This window comes from Gopherus flavomarginatus, chromosome 8, assembly GCF_025201925.1.
Source record: "Gopherus flavomarginatus isolate rGopFla2 chromosome 8, rGopFla2.mat.asm, whole genome shotgun sequence".
Taxonomy (NCBI): domain Eukaryota; kingdom Metazoa; phylum Chordata; order Testudines; family Testudinidae; genus Gopherus; species Gopherus flavomarginatus.
This window is the reverse complement of record NC_066624.1, coordinates 18,651,138-18,670,261: the sequence shown is the minus strand read 5'-3', so window position 1 is coordinate 18,670,261 and position 19,124 is coordinate 18,651,138. Positions and strand designations below refer to the sequence as shown.

Genomic DNA, 19,124 nt, shown 5'->3' with positions numbered 1-19,124 from the left:
TGCTCCAAAACGTCTGTTAGTCTATAAGGTGCCACAGGATTCTTTGCTGCTTTTACAGATCCAGACTAACACGGCTACCCTCTGATACTTAATAGCATTGGTGACATTTCTAGTCATCATCATCAAGGTCTGGTTCGTCATTATAATCTCTGGTGAGAACATGTGGGTTACCACAGTCTTCATTACCTCCACATATACGCAGTTCTGTGCAGGAAAGATTTTTCTAACTACAGACATAGTTGATTGTGCAGTGACCCCTACTGGTACAGGCATAAATAAGGTTTGTAGACCGTTAAATGCCACTGGCCCCTTGAAGAGTAAAGGAAGTAGTTCACCCATCCACATTTTCCATCCATGTTGCAATGGTGACCCAATATCTGGTTTATCTATGTGCAAAGATATCCAAATCTTTGTTTGCCAAGATGCTCTTTTGACTTGTCCTGGAAAACTGTCCTCATACGGTGTGAGTTTGCCCAGTGACTTTTTGTTTTTGATAGCTAGGTTGAGGAACAAGCAATTCAGGTTTCTGTGGTCCTCCTTTTCTTTTTTATTCTGGTCATACAGAACTGCTACCAACTTCCTTGCTGCAGAAATTGTGATCTGTCCATCACAGTCTCCAAACCAGTAAGCTCCCTTCGTTTTGACATTAAACATAGATTTTTTCCCCCCAATACCAAATATTGATGACACAGAGTCATGTCCTGTTAATGCACATACAGCAAGAAGTATGTTGCAGAAATCAGGAGTGAGTGCACCATAAATTGCATGCACAGGCATGAAGTGACATTTGTCAGTTGTGCTGATAATGGGGCCTGTTTCAATCCAGATGTTATGTAAGTGTTCCAACTTTGGAAAGTAGTGAAGAGCAAAGACCAAAACATCTGCCACAGGTGAATTACTATGGTTCCTTTGACACCAAAAGACATGGGAATATACAGTATGAAGCAGCATCCTTGTGTCCACTTCCTCTTGAGTTCTGTACAAGTCTTGAGCTTCTTCAAAAACTCTACTGCTGATGGACTTTGCTACTTCACCATTGGAAAAGCCTCCAGCAAAAAGGAATGTTTGTGTTGGGTGTGCTTGTACACTCTCAAGTGCATTTTGAACCATATATTCACAGAGGAATCTTACAAGTGACTGATTGTTGGATGCCATGTTTAGAAGCTTTTTACAGGGCTTCCATCAATCACCTGGTATTTCTTGCATCTAATGTTAGATACTATCTGGCACTGTCTTTCTGCAGTTTTTCACAGAATTACTGTTGTCATATATGTCAAAGTCTTCAATTACAGAATTAGCTTTGTCAAATCCTTTAAGGACCTGCCCCAAGTACTCAGCAGCCAATTCATCGAATGTGTGGAATTTGTCTCCAGCCATTATTTGTATGACAGCCATGGCATCTCTGATGAACACTGTGGTTTCTTGGTTGCTCTTAGCTCATGGATTCTTTCAGTTTTAGCTTCCAGCTGATGTCCTAATTCAATTTTGTCTGTTCTTCTAATTGTTCCATCAGCATAAAAGAGGGATGAAGGTACAGGCCTTATAGGGTGTTGATCTGAGTTTATGGGCTAGTTTATTATGGCTCACCAATGATCTGACCAGAAGATATTTAGGTTCTTGTCCCAATTCGGGCTCCAGGGTTAGAGAACACAGTTCGGAGTCGTGAGAGGACCCTCGGGTTGTGTGGCAAGGTCACTTATACTGAGGACAATACCAAACTGTTAAGATCTTTATTAAAATGAATGAAAGAATAATAAACTATATAAAACACAGTCACAAAGTAATACAATTCTATGACCCCTAGTAGTAACATCTCTATTCTAAAAGACTACTTAAACTAGCATACTCACACCCTTCCTTGAAGACCTGGTAGTGGGAGACAGAGGACCAGCCTCGTCTCTGGCATGCCCGATGAATGCGATGGTCCAGGCTTCCCAAATTGGTAGGGATTAGGTTCAAGTGTTGAGTAATTAAACTACATTGCAAATCTGAGCTGATAGCTTGAAAGAAGATAGGAAAAGGGCGACCCTCTTGCATGGTTGTTTGTCCTCTTATAGGGACCCTGCATTGCCTTAATCAAGGCCTATCCTACCATGCTCAAATCTTATTTCATCATCCATATAAATCTTTTGGTATACTTACTCTATAGGTTAGCATATTATGACATATATTCATACATATTAATATTGATTATCTCATCCCTGAAACCATTACCCTTGGCCTAACTTATGACTTTCATGTTGTGTGCTGTACCCTGCAGTTACCTGTCTGTTCCAGACCTGCATTAAACATATTCAGTTCTTTGTTTGGTTCCCCATTCAGTTCCCCAAAGTCAAGAGGGATAATCCATAGGCCATTTTTCTATGCCAAAGGCTACAAACACTCATGCTGACTTGCTCTAGCTAATCATACAGGATACAGGCCTATAGGTTCCTTACAGCCAACTATTATGAATAACTATTATGAATAACATATATTGGAATTCAGCATAAACAAAGCCCAAGAAAATAATATAATCAAACCAATGAAAAAAAGACACATTATGCAATATAGCAAGCTAGCAAACTGCCCTTATGGGCTACACAGGTAACTAAGAACAGTTGCCACTGAAACATCATCATCTCTGCATTTTGCTAAGGACAGTGCTCTGCAGAAAACAATTTCTGAAATGATAGCTATTATGAATGTCCCTCCCTGCCAAAACTTAAATTTGGTCTTCTTGACCATATCAGCAAATGTTTTGATGCCAGATTTCTTGACTGGCCTGAAGAAGCTACATGCCCCATCAGAATCAAGTGCATCTCTCACAAGTCTCTCTGTTTGTGCTTCACCAGCATTTGCTATTTTCAGAATAGACTCTTGTACATCTGCTATTACATGCAGTACAGTAGATGTTGAAACACACCTCTGGATGTAACGGAGGGTCATATGGGGAGGTCATATTATTGATGACATGGCTGGTAAGAGTTGTAACATGCTCTTCATCCTTCTTCAATTCAGAGGCAAGAACTTGTTTGTGGATTTTGTCTTCACTAATTCTTGTTAGACCACTTCTTTCTCTCATAGTTTTTGCATATTCATTCAGGATATATTTTGTGAGTAGGGTGACCAGATGAGACGAAGAAAATATCAGGACACATGGGCGTGTGGTGCCGGCGGAGTGAAATATCAGGACAAATTGTGTCCCGACCAAAGATCGGTCGGGATGTGGGACAAACACCTAAATATCTGGACGTCTGGTCACCCTATTTGTGAGGGTCCATCTGACAAAGGCTGGCTTCTTTCTTGACAGTCCTACAATCCCACTTCTGCCCTTTGAGTCTTTGATGACAGCTTTCTCTGCTCCCAAGTCACTCCAACTTCCATTGAAAGAACCAGGAGTTTGACACATGGTGAATTCCCCAGATACAAATGCACTAGGTACTTCTTCAGGGAGATTTAACATATCAAGAAAGTAGATTGGTATCCACCTGGCGCAGCTGGGCCTGTTTGCAGTACAGAAGTACGGAAGCATGGCCTGATGTATATGTAGATGAAGTTTCCAATCACCTTCTTGCTCTGCATGGACATTAGAAGTAGTATCTGCATAGCCTGGAGAAAAATGATCCTAGAACTTGAGTGTAAGAGAGTGGGTATACCTCTTTGTCTGAAATCCCTCCAGTAATAGTACCGTATGCTGAGTTACAGAATCATCAAACTCTTTAATGACATGTTGTAAGTAAGGCTGTGGATTAAATCGCAGTTAACTCACGTGATTAACTCAAAATAATTAATTGCAATTAAAAAAATTAATCGTGATTAATCACAGTTTTAATAGCACTGTTAAACAATAGAATACCAATTAAAATTTATTACATATTTTGGATGTTTTTCTACATTTTCCAATATATTGATTTCAATTACAACACAGAATACGAAGTTTACAGTACTCACTTTATGTTATTTTTATTACAAATATTTGCACTTTAAAAATGACAAACAAAAGAAATAGTATTTTTTCAATTCACCTCATACAAGTACCGTAGTGCAATCTCTTTATCGTGAAAGCACAACATACAAATGTAGATTTTGTTATATAACTGCACTCAAAAACAAAACAATGTAAAACTTTAGAGCCTACAAGTCCACTCAGTCCTACTTCTTGTTCAGCCAATTGCTAAGAGAAACAAGTTAGTTTACATTTATTAGAAATAATGCTGCCCTCCTCTTATTTACATCACCTGAAACTGAGAACAGATGTTTGCATGACACTTTTGTAGCCAGCATTTTTTGTAGCCAGCAGATATGCTAAACAGTTGTATGCCCCTTCATGCTTTGGCCACCATTCCAGAGGACATGCTGTGGTGCTGATGACACTCATTAAAAAAATGCGTTAATTAAATTTGTGACTGAACTCCTTGGGGGAGAATTGTATGTCTCCTGCTCTGTTTTTTATGCACATTCTGCCATATATTTCATGTTATAGCAATCTTGGATGACGACCCAGCATGTTGTTCATTTTAAGAACACTTTCACTGCAGATTTGACAAAACGCAAAAGTACCAAGGTGAGATTTCTAAAGATAGGTACAGGACTCCACCCAAGATTTAAAAATCTGAAGTGCCTTCCAAAATCTGATTGGGATGGGGTGTAGACAGGTGTAGCTCTAGTTTTTTTGCCACTCCAAGCATGGCAGACAGGCTGCCTTCGGTGGTGTGTCTGCGGGAGGTCCGCTGGTCCCACAGATTCGGCGTACCCGCCGCCAAATTGCAGCCAAATCCGCAGACTGGCGACCTTTCACAGGCATGCTGCTGAGGCTGCCTGATTGCTGCCCTCACAGGAACCAACAGGGCACCCCTCGTGGCTTGCTGCCCCAGGCACGCGCGTGGAGCACTGGTGCCTGGAGCTGCTGCTGGGTGTAGAGCATGCTTTCAGAAGTCTTAAAAAAGCAACACTCCAATGTGGAAATTACAGAACCCGAACCATCAAAAAAGAAAATCAGACTTCTGCTGGTGGCATCTGACTCAGAAGATGAAAATGAACATGTGCTGATCTGCACTGCTTTGGATCGTTATCGAGCATGGACTCATGTTCTCTGGAATGGTGGTTGAAGCATGAAGGGACATATGAATCTTTAGCACTTTTGCCACGTAAATATCTTGGAACGTGGGCTACAACAGTGCCATGTGAACGCCTCTTCTCACTTTCAGGTGACATTGTAAATAGGAAGTGGGCAGTATTATCTCCTGTAAATGTAAACAAACTTCTTTGTCTGAGCCATTGAGTGAAACAGGACAGAGTGAACTTGTAGGCTCTAAAGTTTTACATTGTTTTATATCTGAATGCAGTTATTTTTTGTACATAAATCCATATGTGTAAGTTAAACTTTCATGATAAAGAGATTGCACTACAGTACTTGTATTAAGTGAACTGAAAAATACTATTTTTATTTTTATGGTGCAAATATTTGTAATAAAAAATATAAAGTGAGCACTGTACACGTTGTATTTTGTGTTAGAATTGAAACCAACATATTTGAAAATGTGGAAAAAATCCTAAAATATTTATATAAATAATATTCTATTATTGTTTAACAATATGATTAATTTTTTTAATCTCTTGAAAGCCCTAGTTGTAAGGACTCAATGTCTTCAGACTCATACACCTTTTAAGTATCACCCAACATTTTCCAGACAATTGCTGGAAATACATGAATACTTCTTCTCTGCTCACACCATTTAGTAAATAAATAAAGTTTTAGAGCACTCCGGCCTCAAATGCTAGAGCTAAGCCATACAGAACATAGTTGAATTGTTTACCATCAAGCATTTGATCTGCAGTGGCCGCTGCATAAACATAAGTCTCAACAAGAAAGTCTAGCAATCCTGCATCTCCCCAAATTTTCCCAGTACGTGCAATAAAACAGCACAGAGTGTAAAAACCACCCGGCTAATCACATTGTTACCAAGTTAATTTCAGAGACTCCATTTCACTTGTTGAGCAACAACATGCAGCTGCTGATCCATGGTCTGAACAGCATGCTGCTCTCCTAGAGCTCCTGACATTTCCTTACATTTCCGCACTGTATTATCATCTCAGCTAATCTGGCATCCCAATAGGTGCATATGCAACTCCTGTGTAGGTGCTCTTCTTCGTTTGTGGTTGAAATCAGTCCAAAATGGAATCACCTGAGTGTGAACAATAGCAACATCATTTGGTGTCGGTATGACATCATGAGGTAGTTTTAAAAGACATCAGGAGAGATCTTGGACAGTGTTCATTTGTAGGTGACAAGAGTTTTCTAGAGTATTTTTTCATGTAGAGTCAGTTCTGGATGTGTTCTAGGTTTTTCAAATGCTGCACACTGCATGAGACTCTGATTGCCTGAGGAGATTGCCTGTGCTTTCCCACGCTTCAGTGATAATTTCTTGTGACGTTGAACTATCTGCAAGTTGTCCTTGAATTACCACTCCAGCCATTGAATGGAACATATTCTTTCCATCAGTGGTCTCTATGCTGATGTCTATATTATCATCTCTTTCATGGATGAGATTTCTGTCAGCATGAAGTGGTACAATTCCATTTGGAATGAACACGTTTTTCTAATTCAGTTTTTGCAGCACTAGTGATGAACAGCCTCAGCTCATTATAACTGTTGCAGAATCCATGAAAGTGTAGAATGCCAATTAAATTGTGAGCCCCAAGCTCATGGTGTAGCTGTGCAGCAAGGCTATTATGTGCAGTGGTATAATTTTGGAACTGTTAAATACTACGCACTCTGAAACGGAGAGCACCTTCTTTGAATGTTTTCTGAAGGGTGGTACTCATAGCTGGCTGAATTATATGCTGCTTTATCTATCAACCAATATACAAACTGTTGCACCAAAAGGAAACAAAAAGTACCGACCTCGGTAAACTACAATCACCTGACTTTGGATAACATTTTGAGGCTTTATTTTAGCTACTTCAGCTGAGGGACTGAAGCAACATTATACAAAACCACTTGTTCATTTGAAAGCTGTTCATCAGGCTCTCTCAACAAAACATCCACAAAACTTTTGGATGACTTAAGTTCCTGCTTCAGATTACTAGCAGTTTGGATAGCATCAAATGTTTATTGTGCTGCATGGAACAATGATAGATGTGCCCTGTCTATGCTGTGAATGAAATGAACTTGCAGAACCATAGCATTTTTCTAAGCTTGCCTATTATGTGCTACTGGAATAGCTTGCAGTTTCTACATCTGAGGGAAGTAGGGCTTTATATCTTTGTAGCATCCTGGACAGAGAAGAGCCCTCTTGTTGTACATCATTCTCTCTCTCTTCAATCAGCTAATAAAATGCAATGTCATAAGGTGACTGTGTTATTGCAGTATAACTAGACAGTTTTGCTTTAAGATTTGTTTTACCCAAGTAGGAAGAAAGGCATGTTGAGTTATAAACTGCCTCCTTAGCAATCAAGACTTCCATAGATATTCCATGCAACATGTCATCATCTCTTCTTTGAAATGCTGCTCCCCCCTAGATTGATTGCTCTCTCAAATGTTTCTATTTTATGAAGTTTTTGTCCAGCACTGGTGACTTTTGACAGTTTTGCATTCTTTTAATTTTCTTGACAAATAACACGTTTTTCAAAGTTTTTGAAGATTTTTTTTTCTTGATGTAAGCAGGAGGAGGTATTCATGTAGTTCCAGCAACTGTCATCTCTAACAGTAACATGGCCTGTACATACGTGTCACTGAATTAAAAAGCTAGTTTCTAGACTATTTCAAAGGCTAGTACTGCATTCATAGGCAATTACAAATTAAAACCTTCTACCAGCAGACTAGATGCTACATTGTATGTACAAAAGCTTACAAATGGAGAGGCTTTACATTAGGAATTCACATATATTTACATCTATCCACTATGCAGCATAAACTATGGGCATGCAATCTACTGCTACTGGTGCACAATTTTCAGCATGAGCCTGATCTGGATAGCAAATTTTACTGAAAATAAAGAACACTATTCTAATCATGTGTGAGATACTTTGACAATTAAGAATATGTGATGTGAAAACATTTCATGTTAGTATATTGCAAAATGCTCATATTTGCTATTGTTGCTGCATGCTAAACAGCTGCATCATTTAAAAAAAAATACTTGCCCATGCAAAACCATTAAAGCTCTACATTGTGGTGTATATTGGTACCTTTGACCAATATACACCACAATTTGGTGTTGATATTAACTTAAACATTAAAAACTGTAGTCAGAGTCATGTGGCAGTATTTCTGGAACTGTGCAAAAAAATGACTCTCTCATTTTGGATACCATTGTTTCACCTCGCCTACAGTCTTACGGCACCACTTGACAGCTCCACATCAGAGCTCAGCTAAATGTACATAAGTTTTAAAATGATATATGACGTGGGTTGGTGTAGGGTGGGTACATTAACTTCCAAATATATGGCCCTTTTTGGAGAATTGCTGCATGCCTATTTAGGCCACTTTTTGGATGGAAGCCTCTCCAACTCACCAGGAAGTGGAGTTGCAGATTTAGTAAGTGGTATTCTGATAATAGACCACCTTGCTTGATTATAGCCCACTTTACTTGATTAGTTTCATTAGAGTTGGTATGGCAACCTTCATTTTTTTATGTTCTCTCTGTGTGTGTGTGTGTGTGTGTATATATCTATATCTATATCTATATCTATCTTCCTACTGTATTTTCCACTACATGCATCTGATAAAGTGGGTTTTAGGCTAAGAAAGCTTATGCGCAAATAAATTTGTTAATCTTTAAGATGCCACAAGTACTCCTGTTCTTTTTGCTGATACAGACTAACACGGCTACCACTCAAAGCTCTTCCCTTTAGGTCCACAATGAATCAATGCCCAAGATTGTGGTAGGACATTGCTGTGATGCTGTTGTCAATATAAGATGTAAAACTGAGCTCCTGACCAGTCCCGGCCCTAAAAGTGCCCTTGAGATTTTCTGAGGCTGTATTCTAATTTGGATAATGATTTTCTGCCTATATCCTGGATGTTTCAACTACATATAATAGTCTTCACTCCCTGCCTAAATAGTTTGGTAGTATTGCTATTCAACATTAAAAAGCTGCCAGTTTCCACGTCAGTGATAGCTGCATTTTAGCGACGGGTGAGGCTCTAGTATGCTTGCTGCTCCTTTGAGATGTAAGGCACAAAGGAAAACTATTAGTCTTCAGTGTTTTGGCCAGTGGAGTTTTAACCGTCTCAAGCAAAGGCACTTCCATGTTCCGTCAGTTCCCGTGGGTCAGAGCTCACCTCTAGGAACTCTAGATTAAAGAAGGGAAGCACTAGACTAGTCCACCAGGGTCACACCCGCTTGCCCCCTTGGCTGCTGCCCTCAGCAAAGTCTTAACTGAAACCCGACCCCGCTGCCAGCCATCACAGGCCCGCCGGGCTTGTGGGTGCAGCAGTCGATGCTCCCGCTGGCTGACTCAAACACCCCCCTCGCTTCTCCTTTCCCGCTCCGAGGCAAACGCCAGCCGAGGTCATTTGCATCGTGCAAGTGGCATTGTCAGCCGTCCCCCCGGGCTGGCGCGGCTCTTCAGCAGGCGGGAGGGAGGAAAGGAGGGAGGGTTTCGGGCCCTTCCCCGGTGGGAAGCTGGAGGGAACGAAGCGCTGCCGGGCAGGGGCCAGCGAACGTGGCTGCGCCCTGCGAGGTGCGGCGCTTGGCACGCCGGGGCGGCTCTAACTCCGCTCTCTCTTTCTCCCCATTCATCCCTCCCTGCCCCCTCCCCCTTACAGGCGGAGCGGGCCCGGGAGGAGGCGGAGCAGGCGGCCGCACGTCCCCCGGCCAGCCGGCCGGCCCCCCCGCTATGGGTCGGAAGCGCTGCGTGGGGGGAGACGGCTCCAAGATGGCGGCGGGTTGCTGCGGGGTGAAGAAGCAGAAACTCTCCAGTTCCCCTCCCTCGGGCTCGGCCGGCCCGGGGGGCGGCGGCGGCAGCTCCCACTGCGGAGGGGCGGCGGCAGCGGGCGGCGAGCCGGGGGCGCTACCCCCGCCGGGGATCGCCCGCCTCAACGGCCTGGGGGGGCTGGCGGGGGGCGCCGCCGGCTGCGTCCTGTCCCCGCCGCTGCCGCCCAACTGCGGCGGGGGCCCCGGCGGCCTCTCCCCCCCGGCCGTCTCGCTGCTCGCCTCCCCCGGGGCCGGCTCCGGCGGGCCCGGCTGCAGGAAGATGGTGGTGTCGGCCGAGATGTGCTGCTTCTGCTTCGATGTGCTCTACTGTCACCTGTACGGCTACCAGCCCCCGCGGAGCCCCCGCTTCACCAACGACCCCTAGTGAGTACCCGGCTCCGGCCCCCGCCCCGCGGTCCCACAGCGCCCCCTAGTGAGCGCCAGGCTCCGGCCCCCGCCCCTCAGCGCCCCCTAGTGAGCGCCTGGCTCCGGCCCCTGCCCCTCAGTGCCCCCTAGTGAGCGCCAGGCTCCGGCCCCTTCCCCTGTCCCCCAAAGCGCCCCTCAGTGAGCGCCCGGCTCCAGCCCCTGCCCTTGCCCCTCAGTGCCCCCTAGTGAGCGCCCGGCTCCAGCCCCTTCCCATGTCCCCCAGAGCGCCCCTCAGTGAGCACCTGGCCCCTTCCCCTGTCCCCCAAAGCGCCCCTCAGTGAGCTCCCGGTTCCAGTCCTTGCCCCTGCCCCTCAGTGCCCCCTAATGAGCGTCTGGCTCTGGCCCCTTCCTCTGTCCCCTAGAGCGCCCCTCAGTGAGCGCCCAGCTCTGGCCCCCGCCCCTTAGTGCCCCCTAGTGAGCGCCCGGCTCCAGCCTCTTCCTTCTGTCCCCCCGCAGCGCCCCCCAGTGAGCGCCTGGCTCAGGCCTCTGCCTTCTGTCCCCCCGCAGCGCCCCCCAGTGAGCACCCAGCTCCAGCCCCTTCCTTCTGTCCCCCCGCAGCGCCCCCTAGTGAGCACCCGGCTCCAGCCCCTGCCCCTCAGTGCCACCTAGTGAGCGCCTGGTACCTTCCCCTCAGCGCCCCCCAGTGAGCACCCGGCTCCAGCCCCTTCCTCTGTCCCCCCGCAGCCCCCCCCAGTGAGCGCCTGGCTCTGGCCCCTTCCTTCTGTGCCCCTGCAGCGCCCCCTAGTGAGTGCCCGGCTCCCGCCTCCGCCCCTCAGTGGCCCCCCAGTGAGCGCCTGGCTCCAGCCTCTTCCTTCTGTCCCCCCTCAGCGCCCCCAGTGAGCACCCGGCTCCAGCCCCTTCCTCTGTCCCCCCGCAGCGCCCCCTAGTGAGCGCCTGGCTCCGGCCCCTGCCCCAGGGCTGCAGCCCCGCAGCGCCCCCTAGTGAGCGCCCGGCTCTGGCCCCTGCCCCCGGGCCCTGGCCACCACAGCGCTCCCTAGTGAGTGCCCAGCTCTGGCCATGGGTTCCTGCCCACAGGCACCTCCCCCCACCAGCGCCCCCTAGTGAGTACTTTGGCTTTTGTCCTGCACCCTGAACTTCTGCCTTGGGCATCCCCCCCCCCGCGCCTCTTAATAAATACCTGGCCTCACCCCCAGGCACCTTCTGCCGCGCCAGCTCTCTTGAGTGAGAACCTGAGCTCCTACCCTGGGCTCTCTTCCCCACTCTCCTGTGACCTTTAGGTTGTACCCGGGTACTCTGCTCCCCTCACCAACAGTTCCTAGTGAGAACCCAGGCTCCTATCCATGCATCTCGGCACCCTGCCCCCTTCTCTAGCAGTCCGTAGTGAGTATTGGGCCTCTATGCCCACACCCCTGGGCACCTAGCCTCCTCACCAGTGATCCCTATTGAGTACCCAGGCACCCTGATGAGTATCCTGCTGCCCTTACCAGTGATCCTTAGTAAGTACCCTATAACATGCCCCTTGCTTCCCTGGGCACCCTATCCTCTCCCACTAGTGAACCCTAGTGAATACCTCATGCTGTGCCCCATGTCCCCTCAGGTCACCCTGTCCCCCATTACCAGTGACTCCTAATGAGTGTCCCTCTGCCCCCCTCACCGGTGAACCACAGTGTGTACCCCATGCACCCTGCCCCGTGACCCCCAGTGAGTACCTTGCCTCCCCTATACCAGTGACCCCCTGAGTACCCCATGCCCTGCCTTGTGTCCCCATTCCCTGCCCCCCACAGCACCCCACCCACCTCTCACCAGCAACCCCTAGTGTGTACCCTGGCTCATGTCTACCTGGGTGCCCAGCCCCCACCTCACCAGCAATGCCTAGTGAGTACCTCATACCATGCCCCGTTTCCCCTGGTCATCCAGCCCCTTCAACAATCTTTACTGAATACTTCATGCTGTGCCTTGTGCCCTGCGAGGCATCATTCCCTCGCCTTACCAATGACCACTCATGAGTACCCTACCCCCTCTCAGCAGTGACCCCTAGTGAGTACCCCGGGTGCCCTGCCCCATGTCCCCCTGGGCATAGTGGCCTCCCTCACCAGCATCCCCTCATGAGTACCTCAGGGCACCTTTACTCCCTCCTTATCAATGACTCCTAGTCAGTACCTCATGCCCTGCCCTGAGTCCTCTGGGCACCTATCACCCTGGGCATCCAGGCCCTGTTATCAGCGACCCCTCATGCTATGACTTATGCCACGCCTTGTGTCCCCTGGCACTATGCACCCTCTCACCAGTGACCTAGTTTGTACCCTGGGCACCCTGCCCTCTCGATGCAGCCCTAGACACTATGCCCACTCGCCCCCCTAGACCACTAGTGAGTACCCCCAGGCACCTTCTCCATGTACCCCAGGCACCCTGCCCCCATCTCACCAGAACCTCCCTAGTGAATACCCCATACTGTACACCATGCACCTTGCCCCTGCTTCAGTGACCCCCTACTAAGTGCTCCTCTCTGTGCCCTGAATATTCCCAGGCACCCTGCCCGCTTTCCCCAGTGACCCCTAGTGAGTACCCCCAGGCACCCTGTTCCATGCACCCCTGGGCACCCTTCCACTCCTTACCAGTGACCCATAGTGAGTACCCCACACCCTGCCCCATATACCCTCCCTAGGCACCCTCTCTTTCCCAGCTGCCACAGACCCCATTTCATCAGTGATCTCTACTGAGGACTCCATGCCAGGCACCATGCCACATATTCTCTGTACCCCTCCATACAGCTACCAGCCCTCTCTCGACCACTAGTGAATACCCCCTACTGGGCACTTTGCCCCTATTTACTCCCTACACCTTACCACATACAGCCCGCCAGTCCCAGCAGAGCCGCTGCTTTATCAATGACCCCTAGTGAGTGGTCCATACTGTCCCTTTGCATCCCATGCTCTTCCACCCGGTATGGCTACCAGCCATCAAAACCCTATATCACCTCGATGGACCCACACCATATATCTGACAGCATCTGAGGAGCTGCCCCACTTCACCAGAGACCCCTAGTGAGTACCTGACACAGAGCATTATATTCCTATCCTACCCCCACCTAGCAGCCTTTAGTTCACCAGTGATTTCTAGTGAGTATCCCACACGTTGCCTGCATTGCTTTTTGTATTCCCATCCCTTATACATGGTTCCCAGCCCCCGTGGAGCCCTAGTTTCCTCAGTGACCCTAGTGAGTTTTCCATTTCAGGCACCATACCCCTATACCACCTCATAGACCTCCTTCCTGCCCTAAACAGCGTGGAGCCCCTAGTGAATACTTCACATCAGACATCCATACCCCTTCATGATGCCCTCTGAGTTCCCCTATGGGGCTTCCAGCCCCAGTGAGCTCCAGCTTCACCAATGATCCCTAGTAAATATCTGTCAGGGCTCTTGTACTACTACTATCCCATGCAGAGCCCTGGCTTCACAAGTGACCTCATCTGCCCTGCTGTCTCCCTGTGTGTAGCTATTAGCACCTGCAGAGCCATGGTACACTTCCTACATGCTGCATGACCACCATCCTTGGGAGACCCCCCCCTCCAACATCTGCTAACAAATTCTTCTCCCCATCTCCTGTACCTCCATGCGCCCTCAGTAGTGCTGCCCGCTACCACACAGCTCTTGCTTCACCAGTGACACTTAATGAATGTCCTCTGTGTTCTAAATATATCCGGCACATGATTAATAACCTTAATGGAACCCTCATTACGCTGACCCCTAGTGAGTACTCTGTGTAGGAGATGTATACCTGTAGTTGCCATCATGACAATCAGCTGCCATAGATCTCCTGCTTCACCTGCAACCCCAGCAAGTACTCCCTTCATAACTTCTGTGTACCAATGTGAGGGGCTCAGCTGTGAGTTTCTTTACTTTACCTCTTCCTCTCTACGTCCTATGTGCTCCCCCTTATAGAAACCAGTTTCTTAGGAACTCTTGTTTCTCCTGATTTGTACTAAAAAGCTATCATCTTGTGTGTGGGATCCACTTCCCTTCTATCTGTTCTCCATCCCGGTCCTACATAGATAACCAGCCTCAATTTTCTACAGCTGTCACTCTGTGGTTTCATTGATGGGGAAAACTGAGTTCTGCCCACAGTTTGTTAGCGCTAGATTGATAAAGAATAAATAACTCAAACTCTCTCCAGTAAGCATTTCACCAGCTCTGCTAGTTAAGGTTGAGTGTCATTTTCTGTCTAAAAGGTCAACTATTTTAAGTGCTCTAAAATCCACATTACTTGGATTGTCTTGAAATTTGCTGTGACTCATGGTTGCACAGGTTAGGACTATTGGTCAAAGTTAGTGTCATTTGACAAAGGGGTTCCTAAAATACACTTCTAACTTCCCCTCCTTTAAAAAATATAATATTTACAACATCAACTGGTTCCTATAAACTTTTTTTTTTTTAAATGAACACCTAGGCTCGAAGTATAGCTCTAATCCTCCCTAAACTTATCTCAGCCACTCAGGATTTCTCTCTACTACGCCTGGTCTACAAAAATTTTACCATTAACACTTCCTTATTTCAGCACATCTTTGCGTGCATCCACATTCATTTTTAAGACCTGTCAGTAAAACCCTGAGTTTGACAGTAACTGAAAACCGCTTTCCTGAATGACACAGGTCCTCTACCAGCACTGTTCCACTGGTAAAACATGTATGGATGCTACATTACATGAACTACTAAAAATAGTACTCCAGCAACTTTGACCTCTCTGGTCACAAATTTGAACTCTATTGCACAGTGACTGGAAGGAGACACTTCCCCCCTACCCCCTAAAATCTCCAGCTTGTTTTTGAAATGACCCTTTCCCAGCTAGCCCACTTTTGAAAGCACACAGGTATACCTCTGCATAAAAACTCCAGTTAATGCACATGCCGCTTAATGGTCCTGGATTTCCTCTGCTTGCAGGGAGAACGAATAGTACAAACCCAGTTGAATGAATAGTGTTTTGAAGAACTGACTGTCCAAAAATATAGTTTTTTTTACAATCCCTCAAATAAAGGATCATTCTCAAAGGGACCTTTGCTCTCTTGGGAGATCAGAAGTGCTGACAGAGCAGATCTGTGAGGGGGAATGTTGAGCAACTTTCCCTTCAGTGACATTTGGTGAAAAGGGAAGTGTAGCCATCTGTGCCCTCGCTTTCCTCCATCCCCTAGAAATATCCCTCCATTCCCCACAGTTCCTCCCCATGGTTGTTCCAGGACTTGTCTGCTCCCTCATCAGAGGAAGGAATTCAGAACTCCTCACCTTCCTCTTCCTGCCTCCAGCTGTGGGGAATGGTCTCCAGGCTCAGTCTTCCCCACACTAATGTTGCTTCTAATGGGGAAGTCAGAGCAGTGCAGGAGAATGTGGGGTGGAAAGGAAGGGGTCAGAGCAGTGCAGTGAGGGTTAAGTGAGGCTTCATCTGTCCCCCTGCAAAAAGTGTCTCCACTAACTCCAGGCAAGTATTGCAATGTTCCAGCATCTTTTCCCTAGCTCTTCAGCCTGTGGATCCCATGATGGCTCCCACCTCTCCATGGGGAGGAGGGAGAACCAGGTTGTGTTGGTCAGGCAAACAGACAGGAGATGATGCTGGATCAGTAAAGGATTAACATGCTGTCAGTGCATTCTGTGGCTAGGAGCAGGGGAAGAGAAGAGCTGGGCTGTAAATGGAGATGGTGAGCAATTTTTGTTAAAAACCTAAGAAATTAAATGTCCCAAAATGTTGTTAATGGAGAGTTAAGGTTTCGCAGTGGTGCCTCATGCCTTTCCTAAACGTGCAGAGTGGTTAAACTTAAACCTCTAAAGCCAAGAAATACAAAGTTAAGGTACACACCATTCTGCAACCTAACTGTAACTCTGCTCCCTTTGAGCAAAGCCCCAATGTTCCAAAGGCACATACTAGCTCTCAACTCTTAACAGATACTTCAGAACACTTCAGGAACAGAGCATGTGACACTGCAAAACAAAATGTAATACCTCTTTGCTAAGACAGAACTCAGGTTTATATCGGGCATAGCAAACAGAAGTTGCGTATGCTAACAGAGAGTGTACTCCACACAAACCACTCCAGATTTGCTAAGGATTCTTCTCAGTAGGCCCTGGAGACCACTATCTAATAATCCCCATGGTTGAAAAAAAGATCCTAGTGTATCTCTGGTGACTCAGTCTACAGGATTCGGAGCTGAAACGAGTAAAACTTGATCTCTGAAGGTACACATACACCTCTCCCCATATCACATTGATAGCTCTGTCGTGCTGCTCCTATTAATCCCATCGTCATTCAGTATAGCTACATGTGACAGAAGGAATGCAGCAGGCGTGAATGCAGGTAAATGCTGGAATTCCAGTCTGTGGAATATACAGCACAAATAGTAGCTTATTCTTAATCCTTCCTCCTATCTGCTTATTATAGATTCATGGATATTATGGCTAGAAGAGACCATTAGGTAATCTGGTCTGACCGTCTGTATAACACAGGACAGAGAATTTGGTCAAGTTACGCCTATATCGAGCTTTATAACTTGTTTGACTAAGGCATTTTCCAGAAGGGCATCCAGTCTTGATTTGGAGACATCCATAGATCAATAATCCACCACTTCCCTTTATAGTTTAATGTTTGTAACACCCTTACTGAACTGTTCCCAATGGCTGTTTCCTCCTGCAGGCGTGGTATGTACCTTAACTTTGTATTTTCTGGTTTTTGAGAGGTTTAAATTTAGCCACTCTTTGCATTCTGGAATGGCACAGAGCACAATAGGGCAACCTTAACTGGGTTACCAAAGATTTTGGGCTTTTAAATGTAAGTGTTTTCCCCTTTGCTGATACGTTTTTTAAGCAAGCAAATAAACAAACAATGACCTGAGTAACTGTTTTGGAGGCTAGGAACTGGGAGATAACAGTGGTGGTAAATATTTTAAATACACAGGTAGAATTATGAATTTAATCCTTTCCTTTCTATTCTGATATTTTACTGTTATTAAAGTGGGAAGAAATGAGAGACAACCAAATGAAGGGCCATTAAGAAAATACTGTACCCCCAAACCCTCTCTCTTTACTGAAGTTTTGTTCAGCGGCCTCTTCCCAGATAATTCCAGTGATGACTTACTATAACAACATTAAAATAAGTTACATGAACTGGGATCTCTGGTGTCTGTCTATTTTCAGGGTTTGGAAAAGAATTGTGATTTAGCCCAGGTTGAGTGTAACTTGACCCTGTGGGATAGAAAAGCTTCTGGAGGATGCTGCTTGTATGCATTCCCCCCAGCTGCAGCTTTTTTGTTCTTTTGTCTTAGCTACAACTTCATACTGTTGTTACCTGAATAGGGTTTTGCCTCAGAGGACATGGTGATTTGGTCATACTTTAGATGGGTGAAAAAACCCTTTACTCCTCCACCTACAATCCCAAGACTGGTTTCTCTGAAACTTTAAAACTACCGTAATATGCTTTTTTTTAAGACTGGCACTGGATTTTAGTAGAGACAATGATAAATATATAGAGAGCTGTATGTATCTTGTGTGTATGTGTTCTGGTTTTTCACCTGTGCTTATAGTCGCCTGTACTATTTCTGGGGCATTTATTCTCTACCAATTTTTTTTCCCCCGCACACACATTTACTGGCTTTATATTCAACTTCTCTTTCCAGGAACAATTTACATTAAAATGTTTGTAAACATGTGATCAAAGTACAAAACTTCCATGTGATCTAAGAGAAACTTTCAATCTGGCCAGCCCTGTATTGATTGTCTAAAGAACTGAGCATGTTATACATGTTCACTTTGCTTTCACAAAAGTTAAACAAATATCTTTAATGTCAACAGATTAAACTGTTCTTCTAGGACACTTTGTGTGACTGTGGAGCCTTTGCTATGGATCATAAAAAATGATCCTTTGTGTGACAAACTAATGTTAGACATCATCTATAAGTATTACCTTAATCTTCACAATAAGACAAGTCACTTTATACTGAAGTTGTATCACAATATAACATCTCACTTTATACTGGGAATGGGTTCTGTAGTGCTCAAGATTCCCAGTCGGTAGGTCCTTTTTCTATATGTGACTACATCCAAGCTGTTCTGCTGTTTGTCATATTTTTGTTTTTCTTATAAACTTCAAAACTTTTATGCAGTTGTAATTGCTCTCTTCCCTTCTACCACTGAACACTAAACATTTGAATGTGAAGCAGAGAGACTCTTAAAGTAGCATCTTGTAGATTTAAAAAAAAAATGCAGTACAGAAAGAGGTTCAGGGTATGTTGGCTGCCAGTAGCAGTGTTCTGCAGGGAATTCGCAGCATGTTCAGAAGTAAGATTGATGACTATGCCTTGGTACTGTAGCAGAGGAAAAATGGTAGCGTACCAGGAAACTGTAAGAGGCTACAGAAAGAATATACCTTTGCCAGTAGGTTTAACTCCTAATGTTCTTGTAAAACAGAGAAAGTGTTGAGATGATAAAAGCTCTAAATACCCTGTCATAGTTTACTGGTATTAGTGACCCTTTTCGGTTTTAGTTGAAAATGGGTACTAAATAGGAATTATAGATTTTAAATTGTATTCATCAGGACACAGAAAGTGGACAAACTGCAGTACAGCATAAGGCAGATGGTCAACAGATTATAGTAAGGCTTGTAGTGTTAAGAGAGATGTTTTGTGAGCTCTGTCAGCTGCACGTGCTTCTGAATTGAGTGAATTTCTTAAGTGCAAATGGGATGGAATCTGCCAGGAGTTTGCAGTACAGGAAATCGGAGATGTTGATGCTCTTGGAAAGGACCCAAGATTTCATTCTTTCAGCTGGAAGCATTCACTGTAGAGTTTGGTAATGCTC

General features: G+C 45.7%; 1 protein-coding gene across 2 annotated transcripts in view; it reads left to right on the top strand.

Annotated features, from left to right (window-relative positions):
* Window positions 1-19,124, top strand: part of AMMECR1 (AMMECR nuclear protein 1) — a 114,714-nt gene that overhangs the window by 3,736 nt on the left and 91,854 nt on the right. The window contains exon 2 of one of the 2 annotated variants that reach the window (XM_050965169.1): window positions 9,755-10,286. In XM_050965169.1, coding sequence (XP_050821126.1) covers window positions 9,826-10,286 — 461 coding nt within the window. In that variant the 5' untranslated portion in view covers window positions 9,755-9,825. Of the gene's footprint in view, window positions 1-9,754; window positions 10,287-19,124 lie in introns of those variants that run through there. The other variant, XR_007775938.1, reaches the window with a different exon arrangement.